The 24,566-nt window shown below is 39.1% G+C and overlaps 2 protein-coding genes across 3 annotated transcripts; one reads left to right on the top strand and one right to left on the bottom strand.

The window, feature by feature from the left end:
- Positions 1-1,368: 1,368 nt before the first annotated feature.
- LOC143886428 (exopolygalacturonase-like) lies at positions 1,369-6,216 on the top strand. The gene is made up of 5 exons (XM_077390399.1): positions 1,369-1,605; positions 3,284-3,460; positions 4,173-4,462; positions 5,078-5,306; positions 5,781-6,216. The coding sequence occupies exons 1-5, from the start codon at positions 1,513-1,515 to the stop codon at positions 6,006-6,008; spliced, it is 1,017 nt and encodes a 338-aa protein (XP_077246514.1). The 5' UTR covers positions 1,369-1,512; the 3' UTR covers positions 6,009-6,216.
- Positions 6,217-10,852: 4,636 nt separating this feature from the next.
- Positions 10,853-23,065, bottom strand: LOC143876838 (F-box protein At4g00755-like). 2 transcript variants are annotated; one of them, XM_077378532.1, is made up of 6 exons: positions 22,931-23,065; positions 21,565-21,815; positions 16,581-16,997; positions 16,305-16,465; positions 11,950-12,068; positions 10,853-11,498 (listed from the first exon to the last, which is right to left on the bottom strand). In XM_077378532.1, the coding sequence occupies exons 2-6, from the start codon at positions 21,689-21,691 to the stop codon at positions 11,096-11,098; spliced, it is 1,227 nt and encodes a 408-aa protein (XP_077234647.1). In that variant the 5' UTR covers positions 21,692-21,815; positions 22,931-23,065; the 3' UTR covers positions 10,853-11,095. The 2 variants fall into 2 exon arrangements, with proteins under 2 accessions (XP_077234647.1, XP_077234651.1); XM_077378536.1 differs by lacking the exon at positions 22,931-23,065 and having other exon boundaries at positions 16,581-16,975; positions 21,565-21,703.
- Positions 23,066-24,566: the final 1,501 nt, after the last annotated feature.

Raw genomic sequence — 24,566 nt, 5'->3', positions numbered from 1 at the left:
CATATCAATTTTTTGCAAAGATATGTGCTTTTATGAGGTAAAAATGAGGTGGTTTTCATCTCTGTTGCGACCAGGTACGTTGCCAAATTAGCAGTGCACCCCCCCCCCCCCCCCCCCCCCCCCCCCCCAAAAAAAAAAAAAAAAAAAAAACCACCACTTATCAGGCCCGACGAGCGGTCGACGGAGCTGCGTCCCTACTCACCTTGTCCATGCACATCGCTCTCTCTAGGAGGTTGGCCGCCTATCCTAGATCTTCCCATTTCCCACAAGGGCAGATGTATCGAACCTTTCAACAAGATAGTGCTTTTTCAAATATCTCGAAATGGAATCTGTTCCAAAAATATATGCAATGGTTCCTTACTTCGACAGGGTGCAAATATCTAAATTTCACCCCTTTAGCTCCTGATTTGTATCCAAGGTAAATTAGAATTTGAATAAGCAAACTGGATTATGGAATAGAGAAACATAATTTTTTTTGAGGAGTTGCGAAACTTTTTCTTTTCTTTACTCGCTTAGCTACCAGTTCCTTTTTGTATACTGAGGAATTTCAATAGGTTCAAGAATCTCTTTCTTTTTTATAAGGGCTAAAAACGAATCACTTATTTTGGCTTTTTTACCCCATATTGTAGGGTGGATCTCGAAATATATGAAAAATCTCCCTCCAAGCCGTACATACGACTTTCATCGAATATGACTTTCCACATGATGATAGCAAGGTTTGGTTTTATTATTTCTTATTTGTTTATGAAACAGCCTCATGTTTGTTCTTTGTAGTTTTTTTTTTTTTTTTTTTTTTGTGGGTTTCTTTGATTTTGTACTTTTTGCTCAAATTTTTGTTTTTCATGGATGGGTCTTGTGTTTTTGGCTTCAACTGATTGTGCTTTCATGAGTTCTGAACTTTTGCTGTTTCTTTTTGCTTAGTTCTGAATTTTATTCAATATTTTTTTTTTAAATCATCTAAATTTTTTCTTCATATTAAAATTTCATGGAGTTTTTGGGTTTTTTTCTTCTGACCATGATTGAGCAATTACCAAACCTCTCTAATTCAGTAATTAAATTGAATTATCATAATGTCCTTCACTTTGATTTGAAGAGAGAAAGACAAGGGCATTTTGGGTTTTTAATGGATAAATTTTTTTATTTTTTTTAACTTGGAGAACTGAACATGGTTTTTCTTTGTATCGGGAAATGATTTTCCCACTCCACTTGGTTTGTTTTTGTCCTGAAAGAGAAGAAAAAGATAAGAAAAAAGTGGTAAAAATAGAAGGGGGGTGGAATTATCATTTCTATTTCTTATAATAGTTTTTTTTCTTTCTAAAATTGAATCATGTTGGGGTTAATTTTTTTTTTTTTTTTTTTTGAAAAATGTTGCGGTTAAGGAAAAAAATTATAAACTTAGAATTATTTGAGTAAAATTTTATACCATACGCCTGTAGTCATGGTTGTCTATTTTTGTGATTGCAGGCCTTCTTGAAAGCGTGGAAGGCAGCATGTGGGTCCACAGGGCCCACCATGCTTGTGATACCCAAAGCACATTATTTGGTGGGCCCAATGCAATTTAGAGGCCCATGCAGAAAAGTAACATCTTTGACGGTCAACATGCAGGCAAGTCCTAGAAGAACATCTCCTTTTGGCCAATAAGAATCAGTTGTATACACCAATATTCCGTATATAAGCTATTGTTAAAATGACTTAGATGTGTGAAGTTAACTTGAGCAAGATGGAATCTCTTTATCAACAAGATCAGTTGATGGTCAATAGCAGTGTTTACACCGAGGTTTGGTGTATTACGTGCCTGTGGTAGGCCCACGCAAACAGATGTGGGCTTCATTCATTACTTTCAGATCATCTGATCCTATAATTAGATGGTATAGGAACTGACGTGGGTCTCCATTGCATATTTGCATCTACATATGGTGGTTGGGCCCACTTGGGGTCATAGCTCAAAAACACTACAAATCGACTCGACTCTAAACTGGGTCAAGTCCAGTCAACTCAAATGAGTTGACACATGTTTTTGGAAAAGTAATGATTTTTTATGAGAAATGATATCAGCACAACTATGTTATATGTTATGTTATAGACGCTCATCTATATTGTCTTCTAGTATATAAAGAGCTATCAAAAGGTCATTACATTCCCCCCCAAAGGGAAAATTACATTTACACCTCCTCTGGTTTCTGACACATCCACTTCTACCCCTTTAGTTTAAAACGTGACAAATACACCCCTGTAGTTTCAATTTGTATAAGGTAGGCCCCCTCACTCGACGGTTCGTCCACAGATTGAAGGGTTAGGATAATCCGATGGAGCTGATTTTTTGGGCACACCCTATCTATGTTAGGGCCCATCAAATGAACGATTTGGATCATCCAAACAATGTGGGCTCACTGTGTTTTTGGTAGTGTTTGGATTCGGGTATGGGCCTACATTATTTGGATTATCCAAAGCGTTCATTTGATGGGCCCTGACATAGATAAGGTGTTCCCAAAAATCAGCTCCATCAGAACATCCTAACCCTTCAATCTGAGGACGAACCATCAACTGAGGGGGCCTACCTTATACAAATTGAAACTACAGGGGTGTATTTGTCACATTTTAAACTATAGGGGTGAAAGTGGACGTGTCAGAAACTAGAGGGGGTGTAAATGTAATTTTCCCTTCCCCAAAAGCTCTTACAAGCATGGTTTAAAATTTCGGTTTTGGTAACCGTTTTGGATCCCACCGAAAACCGGAATTTCGGTCCGAAATTTGGTAATTTGGTTCGAAATTCCGGACGAAATTTCTGAAAATTCCGAAATTTTGGCCGAAACTTTGTAAGACTTTTTTTTAAAATATAAATAATCCCATTTAATAGAAAATTCGGACCGAAACCGAAATTTCTATCCGAAATTTGGTAAATGGTGAAAAATCAAATTTCGGAAATTTTCGGTTTCGGTCCGAAATTTCAGATTTCGGACGAAATTTAAAACCATGCTTACAAGCCATTTAAATACTAAAAGACAAGATACATGAGCATCTATAACAAAACGTAGTTGTGCTGATATCATTTCCCTTTCGGACGAAATTTAAAACCATGCTTACAAGCCATTTAAATACTAAAAGACAAGATACATGAGCATCTATAACAAAACGTAGTTGTGCTGATATCATTTCCCTATTTTATACATATCTTTTTATTTCTTAGATATCATTTTCAAAATTCGCATTTGCATTTTGAAACAATAGATATCACTTGTTTCACATATTCTAAACTGAGTTGTTGACTGTTAACTCATTGCAGGGCTATTTGAGGGCATCAACGGACCTAAGAAAGTACGGGCCCACAGATGAATGGGTTGAATTTGGATGGGTGGATAGATTGACTTTGACCGGCGGTGGGACCTTTGATGGTCAAGGAGTGCACTCATGGCCCTACAATAAATGCCCGAAACAATTGAAGTGCAAGCTTCTTCCAACCGTAAGATATGATCTCTCTCTCTAGTTGGTTGTACATGTGAATTTTTAATATCATGAGCAGGACCTATCATGAGCAGGAGCGGAGGCACATATAGCTTGAGGGGGGCCATGACCCCCAATGACTTGCAAAATTCCTTTATATAGATCATGGCTATAAATGCATGCCAATCTACTTTAGTGGCCATGTCCCCCCCCCCCCCCCCCCCCCGACCAATGCAGACAAGTGTAAATTAATCCGGTCCCCCCAACTGTAAATTTCTGGCTCCGCCCCTGGCCATGAGGCAATAGCTCTGATACCATGAGAAACAACCATTTACTCCAAAAGCTTCAGATATTATAGAGGATGTTATTTAATCGGGATTTGCTACCCCCCCGCGACCAATGGAGACAAGTGTAAATTAATCCGGTCCCCCCAACTGTAAATTTCTGGCTCCGCCCCTGGCCATGAGGCAATAGCTCTGATACCATGAGAAACAACCATTTACTCCAAAAGCTTCAGATATTATAGAGGATGCTATTTAATCGGGATTTGCTAGGGTCCATTACAAAAGGCATTTCCACCTCGTGAATGGAGCCATCAGCTGTTGTCTCTATTCACGAGGTGGCTGGTCAGCCTCGAAATGCCTTTTGCGATGGACGCTAGCAATTCCCTATTTAATCATTTGTACTTTAACATCTCTCTCCAATTCATGAATCTGTTGTTTTATTTGCAGTCTATCAAGTTTGTTTCCATGACGAACACAATAGTGAGAAATATAGCATCAGTGAACAGCAAGTTCTTCCACATCGCTCTCGTGGGCTGCCACGGCTTTGCTGGGGGCAATATCAGGATCTCTGCTCCAGCAAACAGTCCAAACACTGACGGAATTCACATGGAGCGCTCCACCGGTGTCACCATCTATTCCTCCTCAATCTCAACAGGTGACGATTGCGTCTCCATTGGAAATGGCTGCTCTCATGTTTCCATCAGCGGTGTCACTTGCGGACCTGGCCATGGTTTCAGGTGAATGCACTTACTAGAGTAGTAACTCTTTTCTTCTTCTTAAGTAGGGCTTACTCGCATTGGATTTTGAATCCCCAGTAGACCTCGCAGACTGTGGGCCAATCTAATGGTATTTTGGTCATTTTCCATAAAGTATGGCATGAGGGTATGTTGGTCATTTTTCATGACATGTGGTTATTTTAGGGTGTTTTTTTTCTTTCTATTTTTGCCTTATTTTTTCTTAAGATATGAGTATTTTGGTCATTTCCATGGTAGATGTATTTTTAGGATTTTTCCTTCTCTTTTAGGAATCTCTGAATATAATTTTCTCATTTTCTCGTAAGGCATTTTCCAAGGGGGGAAGGAACTGCTCGATTAGAACTTTGAAGTCCTACCTATTTGAGAAGTATTATTGGGTCTCAGGGTTACATCCCGAACCTCTGACTAACTCAGGTTTAGAAGCCAAACATGTTGGGGATGTGGGGGGGTCGCTATGGTGTTACCCATCAAGTCCCCCTGAGTTCTCTGAAGTCCAACGCGACTAACCCCTAAGGATATTTCAATACTTGCACAATAAGCTTGTTTGATATTGGCACTCCTCTCAAAAGGTTTCATTTGTGCTTCCTGTTTTGACAGTATTGGGAGCTTAGGGAGGTACCCAAATGAACAGGACGTGCACGGAGTAGTCATCAGAGATAGCAGCGTTCAAGGGACGACGAATGGGGTAAGGATCAAAACATGGAGCGGCTCTCCTGCAAAAACCACGGCCTCGAACCTCACCTTTGATAACATTATCATGACCAACGTCATGAATCCGATCATAATCGACCAGACTTACTGTCCCTATGTTTCTTGTGCTTCCTCGGTAAGGAAATCAACCTTCCTATCTTGCACAAATTACTCCAGATTAGATCATTTATTTGGAGGCCTCGGCCCAGGCCCAGGCCCAAATCCAAGGTGGTTTTTGAAAATGATAGTTGGGCATCTGTCATTTGGGCTGTGTTCTTCCACGCATCTCATTCTTTGTTTTCGAAAGCGAGCGAAATGGGTTGAACATAATCATGCAGAGCGAGACCCCACTTCGTTGCTATCTTAATATATGGGCCTAAAATGCCTATATGGGCCTAAGATGTCCCTATAATTCAACCCATTGCTATCAATAGAGTGTCAAATTACTCCAAAGATGGGATAGCCCATAAAAACCCATTATGCCTTATTGAGGACCCTAATTACCAGGATAATTCAAATTTTCATATATATATTTTTATAACTTTTAGCTTGATTTCTATCTTATTTCTTGCGTATTATAATTGATCTTATTTTAAATTATTACATGCAGACACCGTCTCGCGTGAAGCTCAGTAACATTTCTTTCAAGAACATCAGGGGGACCTCTGCGTCTCAAATCGCCGTTACCCTCAGATGCAGCAAAGGGATGCCATGCGAAAATGTCAATCTCAAGAACGTTCATCTAACATACGCCCACGGGGATCTCGCCGCATCCCTATGTACAAATGCCAAAGTAAAATACAGTGGAACGCAACTTCCTGCACCTTGCATAGACTAATTTGCGAGGGCTAAGTGATGATGAAAGCAAAATTAATTAGCTGCGTCCTTAGCCCATGTAACTGTTTTTTTTTTTTTTTTTGGCAGACATTTAACCCATCTATCTGATAGAAAAATGTGGGGTTTTGTTGTACAAAAATATTTCATGTATATTATTTACCACATGAAATTGTATCACCGCTTAATAATCTTTGCCTTGTTTTGTTTAACTTGATAGAACACTTAACAAGCTTTCGTAGCCTTGTTTTGTCTAGGTTCTTTCTTTCTGAAGTATAAAAATGGGCGTAAAATAGAGCCTTAAAAAAAAAAGGGCGGCCCAGTGCACGTGGCTCCTGCCATTGTGGGGTCAGGAGATGTACACAGCCTTACCCCTGTTTTGGAGGCTGTTTCCGTCACTTACAAGAAAATAGCATTAAATTGAATTATTTGTACCTATTAGCATGCATTGTCTCATATCAATTTTTTGCAAAGATATGTGCTTTTATGAGGTAAAAATGAGGTGGTTTTCATCTCTGTTGCGACCAGGTACGTTGCCAAATTAGCAGTGCGCCCCCCCCCCCCCCCCACACACACACACACACGCACGCACAAAAAACCACCACTTATCAGGCCCGACGAGCGGTCGACGGAGCTGCGTCCCTACTCACCTTGTCCATGCACATCGCTCTCTCTAGGAGGTTGGCCGCCTATCCTAGATCTTCCCATTTCCCAAAAGGGCAGATGTATCGAACCTTTCAACAAGATAGTGCTTTTTCAAATATCTCGAAATGGAATCTGTTCCAAAAATATATGCAATGGTTCCTTACTTCGACAGGGTGCAAATATCTAAATTTCACCCCTTTAGCTCCTGATTTGTATCCAAGGTAAATTAGAATTTGAATAAGCAAACTGGATTATGGAATAGAGAAACATAATTTTTTTTTGAGGAGTTGCGAAACTTTTTCTTTTCTTTACTCGCTTAGGTACCAGTTCCTTTTTGTATACTGAGGAATTTCAATAGGTTCAAGAATCTCTTTCTTTTTTATAAGGGCTAAAAACGAATCACACCCCATATTGTAGGGTGGATCTCGAAATATATGAAAAATCTCCCTCCAAGCCGTACATATGACTTTCATCGAATATGACTTTCCACATAATTCTATATGTATCTATGAGATTGAGTTTGGAATTCTTTTCAAATGAGAATAGGAATCATACTTTCATATAATTTCTTAATTGAATTATATGGAATGATCAATTAATTCATTTTGATTATATATTTACACATACGGAATCCTAGCAACAACCTACTCCATAGATATTTGGGCTAGAATTGACGAATAACCAATAACAATATTAGTGTTTATTAGTGTCAAATTGAAATCTAAATGGGGCATGGCCAAGTGGTAAGGCAGCCGGTTTTGGTCCTCGGAGGTTCGAATCCTTCCATCCCAGACTGATTCTACCGAGAAAGCCGGCATCTCCGATCTCATTCGTATTCCACTGAATAAGGTTTCAGTTTCATTCGGAGAAAGAAGGTTTCACTTTCTTAGCAATGCCTCTGTTTGCTCGGTCCCTGCCTCTTGAAGATCTGCTTTTCGTCCTATGTTTGCTGATGGGCCTGCTGCTAGAAAAGGGAGCACAGAACGTGAGAGGCTGATTTCTGGGCAATGCACCAGTCTAGGTAGAAATAGGGTCAGTAAATTTTATTCGATCTTCATGGTCAACTTTGGGTCCCATACAACATACATTTTTAATCAAGGCCGTTGATGAAAAATACTTCTCACAAGTTCAATGGATTCGATTATGTACATATGACATACATGGGTCAAGAGTTCTTTTCTTCATTCCTTTTCTTTTACTTTTTTGCATATGTGGCCCCAAAAATCCGGGAAATGATATGCGCCCCCACCCCCGATAAAATCCCCCTTTTAACGTTAACTGTTAACTAGGGGTGTCAATGGATCCAGATGGTTCGATGGATCATCTGAATCCGAACATTAATGAACGGGATCTAAACATATGAATAGGATCCATCATATGCCCATTGGATAGTCTCGATCCGAAATGTTTTGCAAATATACCCTCCAAATTTTGTCAACGCTAACCGTTCTATAGAGGGTATTTTGGTCAAAACCTCTCTTATCACTTAATGAAATACTATTTAGAAATGATTCAGAACAGCAATACTATTTTTGGATGGTTCCGTGTCATGTTAATGAGGATTATCATGGTGAGTTTTTTTTTCTTGATTCATTTTCTCAATTCTGACTTTCATTATGCTAGTCTATCTAACATATATGCCGTCATGAATATATTATTAGTTCATTATTTTTTTTTATTACTGAGTGTTATTGTTATGCATCATATTCTTTGATATAAAAGCATTATTTTACACATAGATCACACACAGGTAAATTTTTAATTTAGTTGAAGAAAATGCATAGAGACACTAAAAGTGGACTGCCATTCTAACTCTTCTTTAAAAAAAATTAATTGTTTACTTAGCTTAGTGGGACATGATAGGACACTCCGATGGACGGTCCGAATTAAAATGGATCGTGATCATGACGTGGAAAGTAGAATCCGAAGAACAATCCGAATCCGACCCGACCGATAAGGAATTTGAATTGATCGTGACTGTGACATAGGTGGATCCTTCCCGAAGTGGATCCGTTGACACCCCTACTGTTAACTTTCAAAGGGAAGTAAAAACGTTACAAGGGGTGAATTTATCCTCAAGCAGTGAACCATTCTCACGGAAAATGTTAAAAGGGGGGATTTTATCCTCAAGCAGTGAACCATTCTGTCACAGTGTGTGTATGTGGTGGTGGTGGTTTGGGGGGGGGGGGGGGGGGGGGGTTGGAATCCTTGCATTTAGACTATGGGACAATTAAGTTGTTGTTGGCAATCATTTTCTTGATTTTAAATCAGTTTTTATTCTTTGGAGTGATTCCAGAATTGGAATCATAGTTGGTAATTGACAGGAAAAATAAATTTTTTTTTGAAAGGAAATCATGTTTGGCTGAGAAAATTGAGTATGGAAGATGGAGCAAGCCTGCGACAGAAGTGCAGAGCTTGATCCTGATCCAATGGCAGCCTCTTACAAACTGGGTTAGTGTTGGATCAAATATCAAGGACGTGGCCTTCAAATGTGTGCTCGAACACCATATAAAAACTCGATTACAAACTCAGTAACACATGCCTCGTCAGGGTGGAACATAAATGAGGGTAAACTACAAAATAAGGTTAGCTATAATGCATTGTTTTAAAATAACACTAACCAAATATAGCGCCAGTTTTCGGTTCCACAAAAGAGAGGATGACTAGTGGGTTTTGCTTGGCATTTGGATGCCACATCAGTAAAACCCTTGGTTTGGTTTGCCAATATAGCATTGGCATCTCATGATTCACAGGGATGTCTTCAGGCTAATAATTGCATGTATGGTGATTTGTCACCCTTGTTCCCTCCCTGTGATATCGAAGTGAAAATCCACAAAAATGGTGGAATTTTGCTTGGATTCCTTGGGAATGAATCAATGATGCTTCTCCTCTCTCTCTCTCTCTCTCTCTCTCTCTCTCTCTCTCTATAGTAATGACACCCCCTACCACTACCTTATGAGGTTGACAACCAAACACCACTACCACTATTTTTCAAGGTAAGGTCCAGGCAAATTCAATGCTGGTCTTCTCCTTGTTGCCTACTTATGCCACTACTTGTCTCAAAGCCTAGGCGGACACAACCAAACAGACCCAGTAAAACTAGAAATGGAAGTGCAACAATAGGTGGTGATAAAACAAAGAATCACCAAGACCAAGCTACAACCTACAAGGAGATAACAAGAAGCACCCAACTATGGAGCATTAAAGAAAGCACAACCAGAGACCATTTAGAGATTTAAAAACCAGTAAAAAAAATACAAAAGTAAAATCGGTTTGACACTAAAAAAAAATGAAATTAACGATCTAAAATAGGAAACACAATGGAGCTTTTAACATCATCTAAAACCCAGTAAAAACAACAGTAAACTTTTTTATTTATTTTTGAATGGTAAAAAACAACAGTAAACTATGAAAGAATATACAAATCTTAAAATCAAATAACATGAACCAAACAAACACCAAAACAAAGAAAAACAGATGCTAAAACCCAAGAGAAAACTTACCAAAATCTTGACACTGCAAATCCATCAGAAGATTTCCAGTGAAGAAATTTGACATTTTTTATGCTTTGGGAAAATTAGTTCTTTTTTGTTGAAGGTATAGAAATAAAATCTCCTCACTTCTTGCTAGCATCTCTCTTCTTGAACCCTAAACCATGAAAACGGTTCACTGAAACTTGAAAATGCACCGAAAAATGAAGTACAAAATGAAGACGCATATCTTGCTCAGTTTGTTGAACCATTTGGGAATAAAAGATCTGGGAGGAGATTTTGATTGCCAAAGAGGGGATTCTAGTCGCCGTTTTTGAAAAAGAACTGAAAAGCGATCGAGAACAAGGTTGCAAGGATGAAGAGACGAAGATCTGCTGTGAAAGAGAGGAGACGCGGATTTTCCCTGAAAGGAAAAAGGAGACTGTGAAAGAGAGGAGACGAGGATTTCCCCTGAAGGAAGGAGGAGAGCAAGAACATTCAACCAAGGTTGGACGAGGATAGAATCCTTGAGAATGAGGGGTTTTACCCATACCCCAATAAATGACACCCTGAAAAAATCATGTTACCAAACACTTCTTTTGAGTTTTCTACTTCAAAAAGTAGAAAATAAAAATATATGGAAATTTAGGGTATTTTTTTAAATTTACCTTCAGTGGCTACTCAAGTTTTATTGTCATGAATAGAAAGAGTAAGAAGCAATAGGATTGGAAGATGGGAGGAATAAAATTTTGTATAGATGCTACTTATCTTGTGCAAAAGAGTAAGAAGATAAGCGGGCCTTGAGTCAATCATTATCATTGCTGTTACTTAAGGTGACTGATCTACAATTTATTCACAATATAGTCAAAAGGGTAAACGCGTCTCACCATTAACAAACCGTTAAGATTCGTATTCCGGCAGCAGGAAAAGTTGATCCGAAACTGGAGCATAAAAAGAAGGAACAAAAATATGGGCATCAGAGAACTAACTCTTCATCTGAGTAGCCATCTTCACCATCAGCCACAACTAACTCTTCATCTGAGTCGCCATGTTCACCGACGGCAGCCATATTGTTCTCAAACCAAATATCTTCAATTACATGATTCAGAACTAACCCTTCATCTGCGTCGCCAACTTCATCATTAACCACGTTGTTCTCAAACCAAATACCTTGAATTGCATTGTTCAAGACCCTTCTGGTTCTCATCTGCCGTATTTGCTTGAGTCTATCTACAAGGGAAAGCCAGGCAGTGGTTTGTGAGACACTGCAATCTTCAGCATTGGCGGAGTACTTCAAGACACATTTTCTTGGGAAGTCGAGGGTGTCCACATCAAATGCATCTGAAAGTGGCCGCCCGACAACGTGAACATGGCACACGCTTGATGCAAAAACAAAGAACATACGTTCAGTTCTAATGCATTGCAAGAAAAAGTAATACATGTTAAGGTCCTTCAGCATAGAAATGAAGTAGGTAAGAGCATGGATTTAAATTTCGGTTTCGGTTTCAGTTTCGCCCTTGAGTCCTTGACTGAAACTGAAATTTCAGCCGAAATCCGGTAATAAAAAAGTACTATTTTATTAATTCTGAAATGTCGGAATAATAACATTTTTTTCAAAGAAAAAATCAATTTTCAAAATTTCCGAAATTGACAACATTTCGGATCTCGGACGAAATTTAAAACCATGGGTAGGAGGCAGAAAGAAGTCATCTGCCCAAGATATATAGTTGCACATACATTGTCTGAGTAATATAAGTTGGAAAAACAATGGCAGCTGAATTGTAAGTTTATAACTGTTGAATGAAGAAGTTAATTTCGGGAGAGACTAACCATATGTAGTACAACCCATCCGTTTGTTGTTTCTGAACCCTACCCAGCAGCTCAATCTGCAGAATTCCACCAATGCAGAGAATAGGCTGTGGTAGCTCGAATGTTTGCAAACGATTCTCCTGTTGGATGACAAGTCATTGACAAAGTTAAAATCTGCAGGTGGAATTTAAAATATGTATATATTATAAATTAAAGAAGATATTTATCTAATGCATTGTGTGGGACAATTGCAACCAAGATGTGACAATGGAAGAATCAACTTCAACCCATAAACTGTCCGGTTCTTCTAAAATGATTGTGGTCTAATGAGAAGATCACATGCCTTGATTTTATTTGAGAATCCTGAATGCCTACTAGACCTGAAAAGGCCGTCACAATCTCACCTTTATTACTAGAAACATCGCCAACCCTCCCCAGCTCCAGAATACACAAACACGTCAAATTTCAATATAATGACAAGAACTGGTAGGGTTTTCCATCTTGAAGATTTGATTTCCTCTGCCAATCTTCCCTCACTGATCACTTTCTATTTTCTAAAGAGATCTAGCGTTCAAGTTCCCCAAAACTCTTTTCATTCCGAGCATCCAAGTAACAATTAAACTTTTGATATCGCAAATGATTTTCCCGATGATGTAGATCCTCAAAGAACACCCCCCCCCCCCCCCCCTCCTTTACCTAATGAACCACGTCATCACAAAATCATTGTTCATAGGATTTGACATCTCCTCAAGATTACTACTCCACCATTCCTCCACAAGATGGTGATGAGAATCTGGAAAACCGACATGCTCCAAACCACTGAAGGACTGGACTCCAAATCTTGTTGCCAAACTTGAAATGTAAGTGATATCAGACACCCAAAGGATGCATCAACCACGATCATGTCTACCATCTAGTTCTTCAACCAAAGGTTGGAGATTCAATCTCAACTTACCTACAAAAAAAAATAAAATTATGTGCTCTTTAATGCGTAAGTTGATAGGGCCCATCCAATGATGGGCCCTATCAACTTACATATTAAAGTCCACCTAAGTTAACTAAGTGTTGGGGACTTGGGCTCCTATTTAATAACCTTCATCCTCTAATGGATGTGGGCCCTATCTTCAACATACACTTATGATTTGTACACACATAAATTCAACCCACTCTCCAAACTCACACATGTATGCTTCCAGTGTAACTATTGATCTGCCCCAAAATATGATCTTTGGCTAGGGAAAGTGAACTTACTAGTTATCATGCTCGTTTGATTCAGAATCAGTAATCGAACTAGCCGCAAAGTCTGCAATGTTGGTATGGAGACTTCGCTTCCTATTTACTGAACTGCGCTGTGCATGAAAGGCAAACTCAATCCTCGATTAAAACATAAGCTTATACTGGATTCGTACAAATATATTTTGCAACCATTGAAAAAAAAGTACAGAATATAGAAATATTTAAAATAAACAATAGAATAAAAAAACATTTTAAAGGTGTATACGGAGTAACCTCCTTCATGGTGACCTCTCTGAAGAGGTGTATATGGAGCAACTTCCTGGGTAGTTGCTCAGGGGAGATTGGTTCTGTTTGTCGACTTCAAAAGGCGTTATAAGGGCTGAAGCAGTCTCCACGAGCTTGGTTTGGCAGATTCAGCGGGCGGTTTGGTTTGAGACAGTGTGCTGTTGATCACTCTGTATTCAGTGCTCACTCTGCTGATGGCTATATCCTTTCGATTGTATATGTATATGACCTTGCGATTACTGGGGTAATGATGAGTCAGGTAATCAGAGACTCAAGAAGTTTCTTAAGATAGAGTTCTATACCAGAGACTTGGGACGTCTACGGTACTTTTTGGGTATAGAGGTGGCATACTCCTATGGTGGTATTTCCTTGTCACAGAGGAAATACGTTCTTGATATTCTAGAGATGGGATCAATAGGAACAAAGCCAGCTAAGGTTCCTGTGGATCCCAATGTGAAGCTTCTTCCGGATCAGGGGGAGTTATTGGAGGACATCGGTAGGAATAGGAGGTTGGTGGGCAAATTGATCTACTTGACTGTGACTCGACCCAACATATCACATGCACTGGGAGTAGTGACCCGATTTATGAGTTCTCCTCATACTTCACATTGGGTAACTGCCCTTCAGATATTTAGATACTTGAAGAGTGCTCCTGGAAAATGTTTATTTTTCAGGAAGCATAATCACGAGACTGGAGGGGGTTCACAATTACAGAGGGGGTCCCACAATTACAATATTACAATAAGCATGAAAAGCAAGGAACAAAAATGAGGAACAATACTAAGGATCCCTCATGGAGGAAGAAAATTATAGAGTTCCAAACCCTCCTTAGAGAAACCCTCTCTTGCTAATCTGTCCTGCCCATAGTTACCGGATTCACCATCTGCCCTCCGTCCCGCGATCCGGGGTCGCACGATCCCAAACGTGGTTCGCTAGCGACCTGGATCGCAAAAAATGACAACCCGCAGCGACCTACGAGAGAGAAAGAGAGAGATGCATATAGACTAATGGAGAGAGAGCTACAAATTTTATATATTGGGTTGGATTGAAACTAGAGCTTTCTTTTTGAAAAAATATGTAGGGCATACATGAGGTTTTTTTTATTTTGTTTATTAAATGGATGTAGTATACACTATGGAAGGATATTCATATATTCCAACGAGAACTTTCTTTTTGAAAAAATATGTATGAGATAAATGAGGTTTTCATATTTTGTGTATTAAATGTATGTAGCACACTATGGAATGATATTCTTGTAAAAATATATGAAAAAATAAAATAAAAAATAAATAAATAAATATATATATATATATATATATATATATATATATATATAGAGAGAGAGAGAGAGAGAGAGAGAGGAAATGGTTTGTGTGCAGCTGCACCGATAGCTTATCTGTGCATGGCTGCCGCAAACCATGGGGGGCCACATTTTTGGAGGGATCTAAAGCATTCATTTGGAAGGCCCTTCCATGGATAGGGTGTGTACCAAAAATCAGCCCTATAGGATCATCCTAACCCTGCCATTTGTGGAGGGAAAGAATGGGCAGAAACAGTGTCTGTCCATTTTCCCCTCAAACTTTGATTGGGTTAGGATGATCTTATAGGGCTGATTTTTGGTACACACCCTATCCCAAATGAATGCTTTGGATCCCTCCAAAAATGTGCCCCCCCCCCCCCCCCCCATGGTTTGTGGTAGCCATGCACAGATATGCACACAAACCATTTCCTCATATATATATATATATATATATATATATGTGTGTGTGTGTGTGTGTGTGTGTGTGCACGAGAGAGAGAGAGAGAGAGAGAGAGAGAGAGAGAGAGGGTGTGTGTGTGTGTGTGTGAGTCCGAATTAGTGCTCCCAACTGACCGCGACCCCGAATAGCGACCAACATAGCAGACCCTCATCGTACCGCGTACCAGGCTACCATCGTACCCCATACCCATACCCGTTCCAATACCACGTTCTGGAACGAACCGCGTTCCAGGTAACATTCCCGCCTCACCATTAGTCGAGTGTCTAATGTGGGTAAAGGATATCGGCACCATCACAATCCTGCCTTGGATTTCATCAAAAAATGGGGCAAACCTCCGAGGAAAAGGATGTGATCCTTTGAGCCATCTGACACATTTATCGAGTCCTTTCAATTACCACCTTGTTCAAATCTTCATTCTCAAGCAACTTGATCCCCTGGTGAAAGGCTCGAACTTCTGCTACATTTGCATCTGCCACACCAATAGGACCTGAGAACGCAAATTTTACTTCCCCATGTTCATCTCTAAAAATACAGTAAATTGATCTACTGGACTATGACTCGACCCAACATATCATATGCAATGGCAGTAGTGAGTCCAAAGAGGTATACATGTAAAAATGATGGAACTATACAATCATTTTTTTTTTTTGAAAGGTAACAATTTTATTTCATAACTGAGAATATTACAGATAGACACAAGGGGCAAGGTGTCCCTGTGATATACATAAAAAACTAACGAACCATATAACTAGTGATTCTCCCCCAAAGGATTAGAAATGATGACCGTCGTATTTTTCCCTACAAAAAGCAAAATGCTGCAGCAACCTATAACAACAACAACAACCATGCCATGAACTATGTAGAGAACTGCAACAGCCAAACAGTTACAAGCAAGTATAACAGAATGCCATAAAAAATTTGGGCTAAACCACTGCAGCTCTGATGCTGCAAGCAATGAATAAGAAGGGTACTGTTCCACGCCAAATAATGCCTCCATTAAAAGGAACTATCTCTATATTGAGTTTTCAAAGGTTGTTTAAAAAGATATGAGGATGAATATCAACAAAATAACCTGTTGCAATACTACAACTTTACCTGTGCCATTGGAAATATTGGTGAAACATATGTCCAGATAAATTCATCATCAGCAATTATCTGATCTGGAAGTATCTCATCCATGATATTGTTCTTTGAATAACCCATTTTAAATCGCACAGCCTGTGCAGAATATATAGGATGCCCATACTGAAAGGATGCTGAAAAAGAAACATAATTTACTGATTGTATAAATAAATCATCAAGTGAATAATAAAACCACCAAAAGAATAATAGAATCATGTAAATATGTACAATGAACATATGGACAATAACCTTGGAATGGTCGTATGTTGATTTCATTAACAACACATAACTTGGACGCCAATCTATACGTCAGTGTCTCAGGCACCTCAGGATTATTTGCTCCTTTACTTGACCAATAAGAATACCTTCCCAACGTTCTATCACTTGGATCCAGTGTGTTCTCAATGGTCTCGATTGGATAATTATCAGTGCTGGAAGCAATAATGGACGCAACGATACAATCCTTCATTACCAAAGGGAATGCAAGAGGTAGAGCTAAACAGGCATAGACTCTGTGTTCTCTTTCCAGACTCTTCCATTCTAGATAATTACTAGTTCCAACTTCAACAGGTTCCATGGAATTGCTCATTTCAGTTACATGTGTGAAACACACTACTTCCAGAAACTTTTTGATGCACAGCTTCCTACATAAACCATTTGCAATCACTGCAAAACATTTTAGAACTAATTTCATTATTTCAACTAGGAACACAGCACATAACTCCCACATTAAAAAAGTTAAAAAATAATTAACAGAAAACTTAAAATTGTTCTCTATGATAAATAATTGCTGACCATGAACTTGATGATCACTAATTAAAATATGTCCCCATCAACATTTTATCATTAATAAATTGTCAAAAAAACCATAACATTCAAAATGAAAGCCTAAACCAATACAGGAATCCAACAAAAAAGAAAGCACAGTGTCTTCATGAACTAAGCATTAACCTACAGAACCATCATGAAATTAGAAGAATCTGCAGTGCCTCGTAAAACATCTAGATGTTCCCTGTTCAACTATATAGAAAATCACCCTCGAGATAACCAAAACTCATGTAACGCATGTGTGCACATACATAAAGGATCGTGCATGGAGTAATAGCATGCTTGGCAAGTACTTGAGAATCAGAACGGACCAACGCACATATTTGGCGGCTACGTTAAGTAAGAAATCCAGGTGTAAGTCATGGTATCCCCATTCCCATTTATGTCCAACAGGAGAAGGGAGAGGTCAAACCATCTTATCCTAAATGAGAATTTGAAAACAACTGTCATCAAACATCAGCAAACCAAGATAAATTCAAAACTCATTGTAGATAATGGATTAACATCTAGAAAGTATATTTAGTTAAAGAGAACAGATAAGCGTGACAAACAAAGAGCAAAAACCAACTTAGTGGAAAGAAACTAAAGACAAAAGAACAACTTGGTGAACAATTTTTGCATGATGAATAATGACAAAAGCTCGAGACTCTTGGTTGGGTTGGAGAAATGTCGACATTGTAAGGATGGTAGTGTCTCGTGGAACTCTTTAGATTGATCAAAGTCATCCAGAAAACAATGGCATCCATTCCAGCGGGAAAGGGCAAACAAATTAGTGTGAGGATCACAATTTTCAGGTACAAAGAACCGGCATGAAGGTTCTGGGTTTGGTTTGTTTTATTTTATTGGTTCATGATCATAGTGTACGAATGTAGTAGAGAGACAATAGGGACGTCTCTTAGAAAGACATTGGAGGGACTTCGCCACGAGCTTAGTGCTCATAGAGGTTAGGTGGTTAGATGAGGAAAGAATGGTTGTTGTTTATTTCAAGGTTAGGAGAGTAAGGGTAGAATTACTTTCAAGTTTCAACATGAGAATAATCCATGAGTTGGTGGACTCCTTACAAGTGAGGAGGGAGTTACGGTGTGGGAAGCTTTGTTTGGTACGAGGATGAAGGTGAAGGAAGCTTTGTTTGAAAGAAAGGGTTCCAATATCAAATTAATGGGGGAGCATCAAAGTACCTTTGGGGTGTCTTAATCAAAATCAGCCATTGTGTTTTAAACACCTAGGCTAGTTAAGTGTCCATGGGTCCGCTATCTGTTTCGTTCTGATTAAGAGTTCTAGTTTGTAGAGATTTTTTAGTGAAGTTGTGTTAGGAGTTTCTAGCTTGTGTTGGATTGGTGGATTAAAAGTTATATTAGAAGTTCAAATTCAAGTTTTATAAGAAATCGTAGGTTATTTTTGTCTACAAATGTAAGGCCTTTGTCCTCTTTGAAGAACACAATAGAGAAGAAGAACTATGATCCCAAGCTTCGTTGAACCAATGATGGAGACCATCTCACTCACACTTATTCCTTTTTCTTTTTGGTTTCATTTCTTTCGACGTAAAATGAACATAAAAAAATTTTACATAAATTTTTCTACTTAAAATGGGCTTAAAATAAATTTATGCCAAAAGAAACAGAGTTTTTGCATTTTTTCACCCTCTGTCACAACCCACCCCCATTACCCCCATTACGGCAAACTTGCCACAACCCTCTCCCATCCCCTTTGCCACCCCTCTCACCCTCTTTGCTGCAAACCCATTTCCCTCGTTATTCCCTTTCCCTTTGCCTCAGCCCCATATCCAAACCCTCTCTCAACCTCAGCCCCCTAACCGAAACCCTCAACCTTCCCTCACCCCAACCAAAACACTTCCCTCAACCTAACTGAGATCCCCTTACCTTTTCCTACCCCTTTTCCCTCACCATATTCCTCACCCTTATACCACCAGTCCCACCAGCCCTTTCCTCATCCTCCTCTCCTTGAACCACCCGCCCCTGGGTACTACAAACAGTGCTAAATTGTTCTAAATAGTCCTAAACAATCCCTTGAAGGTATAACCAGTTCTAAATCAGCACCGTATTGCTATAGCCAGTCCCGTAATTCCAAACAATTCACCTCTTCCAAGCATGTTGGATAACAATTATTGCCCATTTTAATCTCGGGTAGTGTTCACGGGCTAACGTCTGTCCAAACCTACTCTGAAGGATTGCAGTCGATTCTTGAATCCTTAAGTATGAGAGAGCCATGTGTTGTCAAAATTGACTCTGAATGACGAGTGTACTCTCGTTTGTCGCTGGACATCAAGTACTTTTCGCGCTATTAATCCTCATACATAAGCCTGGATTTCTGAAGTGATTTAGCTCAATACATGCACTATGTTTTTTTAAATCCTCAGACAAGCAGATTGCCTCATTGCATTCGCCTTGGCATGCTTGAACTTCTCCTCTCGATTCTTTTTAGGTTATAGCCATTTGTACCACTGAAGTCTTTAGCGCAAATCTTTCCAACAACCGGTCCCTCGTGTTGCTCCAATGAATTAGGTTTTGTTTCGAGTTTCGACTCTCGTGTCATCTGCCATTCCCTAGCACGTCCGACCAAAGACATCCTAGACCTCGAACTATTTGGTCATTCATGTTGTGGTTCAAAAAGTACTCTTCAAGCGTATCTACCCAATGAACACATGCTTGCTCGTCATTTTATTTTTTTTGAATGGCAAATAAGATTTCATTAAAACAAAGGGGACCGAGGAGGACCCAACAAGTATAAGATTAAGGAGGAAACAAAAGCCGGAGAAGAAACATAAATTGAAACAACTAAGGAGGAAGAAAATCAAATAGCTCAATTCTCTCCCTAAAGACTCCCTCTCTAGCAAGTTTGCCAGCCTCTCCATTCGTCGACCGCCTAATGTGGTTGAAGGAAATCGAAGAAACTCCAATCCTATCTTGAATCTCATAAAAAAAGAGCATCAAATCTCCACGGAGCAATGTGAGAGCCTCTAAGCCACCTAATGACATTTAGAGAATCCCCTTCCACCACTACCTTGTTTAGATCTTCATTTTGAAGCATCTTAATTCCATGAAACATAGGCACTTCCATGCTTGTGAAATATCTCTTGCGATTCACAAATTCAGTTTGTGTCGATTGTCGTTCCATAAAATTCATCTTGTCAACTAGATTTACGAGCAATTCTATCACCTCTAGACTGGGGTTCCTTAGCTGATAAGTCCTAAAACTATGGGTTGCCATGGTACTAATCTGATGTAGGACCAATGAACGTTAGATGTAAAATAAGATGAGTAAAAATTAGGTTTTGGATCCTAAAATATATGATTAGACTGGAAAAGTATCCCAACTAGGTTTAGCGTATGTTTAGAAGGGCGCAGATATATGCCAGGAATTTGCAGACAAATGTAGGAAGATGCAGGCATATGCTAGGTAAGTGCAGGGTTTTTTTTTTTTTTTTGGAGACTGAGGAGGGATCAAAGAATCATATGTAGAGATCAAGAGTGAAAATAAAGAATAATAGAGAGAAGATGAAAGAAAGACAGGAAAAAGTTTAGGGATAGAAAAGCGACCTGGATTTACACTACGGTTCTTGACATTACACTTAAAAAAAAGGCAAACACCCGATAAATATAAGAGATTGTCCGTTTTCATTCATATTCAACTATTCACAGAGCCAATAAGCCTTTCATATTTATAGGCTATGCAAGCTATACGAATATTGAAAAAAAGAATCCAAATCCTTGTTGCAAAACAACTTCTAATCTAATTAAGACTCATATTCTATCTTTACGTAGACTTTATCTAAGCCTATTACAAATAAATTACTTTTTTCCTTGTAATAAAACTCCTAATGACTCAAGACTCTCATTACCATACCCCTTTTATAAGTTGTGCTAACTTTCTACTGCTCCAGAGCTGTCTTGCCGTACCTAAAATAACTTTGCATCTAAAACTGGTGAAAAGGAAAAAGAGCATTCCATAACTGCAAAGCAAATTGACGAGCAATCATTGAGGGCACAAGCTATGGCCATAAGAATGGGAGGAAGGTTGAGTTTCTACTCGAATATGTGGTTTGACAAGATCAATTTCAAATACCAGTATCATAAACTATTTAGAGCCTGTTCAATGCAAATCAACTACAGTAAACCCCCAATTCCTGGTCAATTCAATGATCTTTAAGAGAGCTTATCACTGAAATTATCTAAACAAGTGAGCATGACCCCAAAGTCCCAGAAAATGACACGACCCAATGCATAGTAAGCGCTTCCAAGCATGGGCACAAGAGGAATGAGAGAGATAATAGTTCTAGTTCCAGAGAATAACATTTTTTAAGTAAAGACAACAAAAATTAATAAAACTAATCATCATGCAAGTCCTGCAGTTCAACATTTCTTTCAAGGGAGGGAAAGAAGCTCACCAAATCGGCGCCAGGAGTGCGAGACGGAACTAGCACGAACAAGATCAGACGGATCGTCCAAATACATGAACACTTTGATCGACATGTCAAAACCAAGCCACTCCAAGAAATCAGCACAACTCTCCATTTCCAGAAAATGAGGGTTTGAACTTTCTTCAAACCAATTGGCTTTAGACTTGAACTTGCTCTTTCTATTTTTTGTTCATTTCTCTATTAATAGAAGGTTGAGTCGCCTTCTTGCCAATCAAAACCTAATGGACGTTAAAAACAGAAATTACTGTATTGCCATTAAAAAAAAAACAGAAATTACTGTATTCCAAAATCAAAATCAAGAAAACAAAGATCCCCAAATTTACAAAAGAAAAATATGATAAGAAATAAACAAATCTGAGGAAATTTAAGTTCATTTTTTCTTATACTATGCATAGTTAGCACAAGGCTCATATTTTATGACGGTTTGCAGTATTAATAAACTACTATGCAGAAGGAATACATTGACCAACTATGTACGTATGCAATATTGGTGATCTACTATGCAGGATTAGCAGTAGGGAGTAAGTTTGTCATTGTGTTTCCTTGGATTGGATCCAAATTGTCCATGTTTTTAGATCATGACAGCATTTTGCCTATTGTTGATTTCATTATATTAGATGAGAAGGTGCCGCTCCCCCAGTTAGAATGAGGGTAACTGCGTCTAATATTTTTGGAGACCATGACCATATCCATGAACGTATCTACATGAATTCTTAACAAGTCACCAATTAGAGGGAGTTGGCCAAGGTGGGAGCATCTGCCATCGGATCGGCAAGTTCAATCGCAACACAGCATCATTAATATTTCGAATGATTTTTATTTTATTTTTTCATTCAACACAACATCAGTAATATAAGAATTTATTTTAAAAAAAGAAGAAGAAGAAGAAGAAGAAGAAAAAGAACAAAGTTCTTGCACAAACCCTAAGAAACACATTCACATCATCAACTGCATGGAAAAAGGAAAAAAACAATTAACAAAATAAAAAATAAACTTTTGCACAATAAGATCCAAGCAAGTAAGAAATGCATGCTACAATCCCAATACGATATCACTGAAAAGCCCTAAAATAAAATTAAAAAACCCTAACAATTGAAAAGCCCTAAAATTCCAAAAATCCATAAAAAGACCTATAAAATTAACAATCCCTATACGATTTCACCGAAAAGCCCTAACGCAATCGTAAGAAACAAACTTTTGCACAATAAGATCCAAGAGAATAAGAAATGCATGCTACAATCCCAATACGATTTCACTGAAAAGCCCTAAAATTACAAAAACTCAGAATAAAAGGATGAAAAAAGAAGATTAAAAAAGGAAAGAAAGAAGGTACCTTGTTGCGAAATTAGAATGCAGGTCTAGAAATGTTTAAGAAACCCTAAAGACAAGGAAGATATCTTAGCTTAGAGAGCAAGAAATTATAGGAAGGATACCGACGGGAAAGGAGATTAAGGAGAGGCGGTTGGGTATATTATTGGATAAGACACCCCTTTCTTTTGTCGTTTTCCTCGCTTTTGTTATTAGTTTTATGCATGTGGATTGGATAGAAATTTTGATCAGGACAGGGTGTTGAAAGCACAGTGGGGTCCACCTATTTGTAGTGATCCAAGCCATTTATCTACTGGGCCCACCCATATTTTCTTAAGAAAAAAACAGACCCCACAAATAATTGAGTGGTGTATACAGGTTCAAAAAAATATTTTTTTTTACCATTAAAAATATGAATAATTTCTCTCAAGTGTCTCATCATCTCCTCTATTAGAGTAGCTTTTGATATCAGCACTCATTCTCAGCATGGCCCCTGCCGTGTGGTCTAGTATTCGTTTTTTCATTAAGTATTATGTTATTCGGCCCACTCCATAGGATGATCCAAACCGTCCATTTGTTGGGCCACAACGTAAATAGGTTGTGCGTGCCCCAGAAATAATTTCCATGGGATGATCTTAATCTTACCAGCTATATAGGTTTCTATAGTGTGCAGTCCCTCTAGAGATCCTAGGGAAATGAATTATAGGCACAACCAATTTACGTTGTGGCCCAAAACATGCGTGGTTTGTAGACCTGGCAAACGGGTGGGTCGGGCCGGGTCAACCCGCGGGTGATGCGGGTGCAGGTCACACGGGTCGGGTGAGGAAATGACCTGCATTTTTGCGGGTTAGAATTTAGGTGACCCGCGCGGCCCGCGGGTGGGCCGGGTCAACCCGCGGGTCACCCGCAAATTCAAACAGTTGCTTATTTTGGGAAATGTTATCACTGGATTTTGATGAGGGCGGTATGGCCGGCACCGTGGGATGATCCAAACCGTCCATTAGATGGCCCACAGGCTAAATAGGTGTTGCCCCAAAAATCATTTCAATAGGTTGATCCTAACCCTCCGATCAATAGAGGGTTATGATCAAGTGATCAACCCTCTAACATTCAAATCGGAGTGTTGGGATCAACATATGGTGCTAGCCATAACCTATTCAGGCATCAAACCCTTAAAAAATAGATTAGCATGACAAAATCACCATCCTTGGCATTAAAAAAAAAAGCCATCTCACTAGATTAGCATAACAAAATCACCACCCTTAAAAAAGTGGGTGCCCGCGGGTTGACCCGACCCGACCCGTGTTTTTGCGGGTTGGGTCACCCGCTGGTTTGTTTTGACGGGTCACTAAAACTCAGACCCATGCCCGCAAATTTGCGGGTGGGTCGGGTCTACCGGCGGGCACGGGTCACTTTTGCCAAGTCTAGCGGTTTGGATCATCCTATGGAGTGGGACTTACAGTACTTTATGAAAAATACTAGACTATACGGACACACCCCATACAAAATATCAGTATTTAGAAACAGAAGATCCGGTTGTGGGCCCACATACACATGAGATAATTGATCTTTTTGCCACCACAAGACCCCACAAATTTGTATTGGGCCAATAGATCAACAGTCCTGATTATCACATCTACTGATGTACATACCTAGAGTGA

Source organism: Tasmannia lanceolata, unplaced genomic scaffold (genome assembly GCF_043159265.1).
Source record: "Tasmannia lanceolata isolate RefF3 unplaced genomic scaffold, GAP_Taslan_0.1 ptg000002l, whole genome shotgun sequence".
NCBI lineage: Eukaryota > Viridiplantae > Streptophyta > Magnoliopsida > Canellales > Winteraceae > Tasmannia > Tasmannia lanceolata.
The sequence above is the reverse complement of the archived record's forward strand: the minus strand, read 5'-3'. Positions and strand labels throughout refer to the sequence as shown.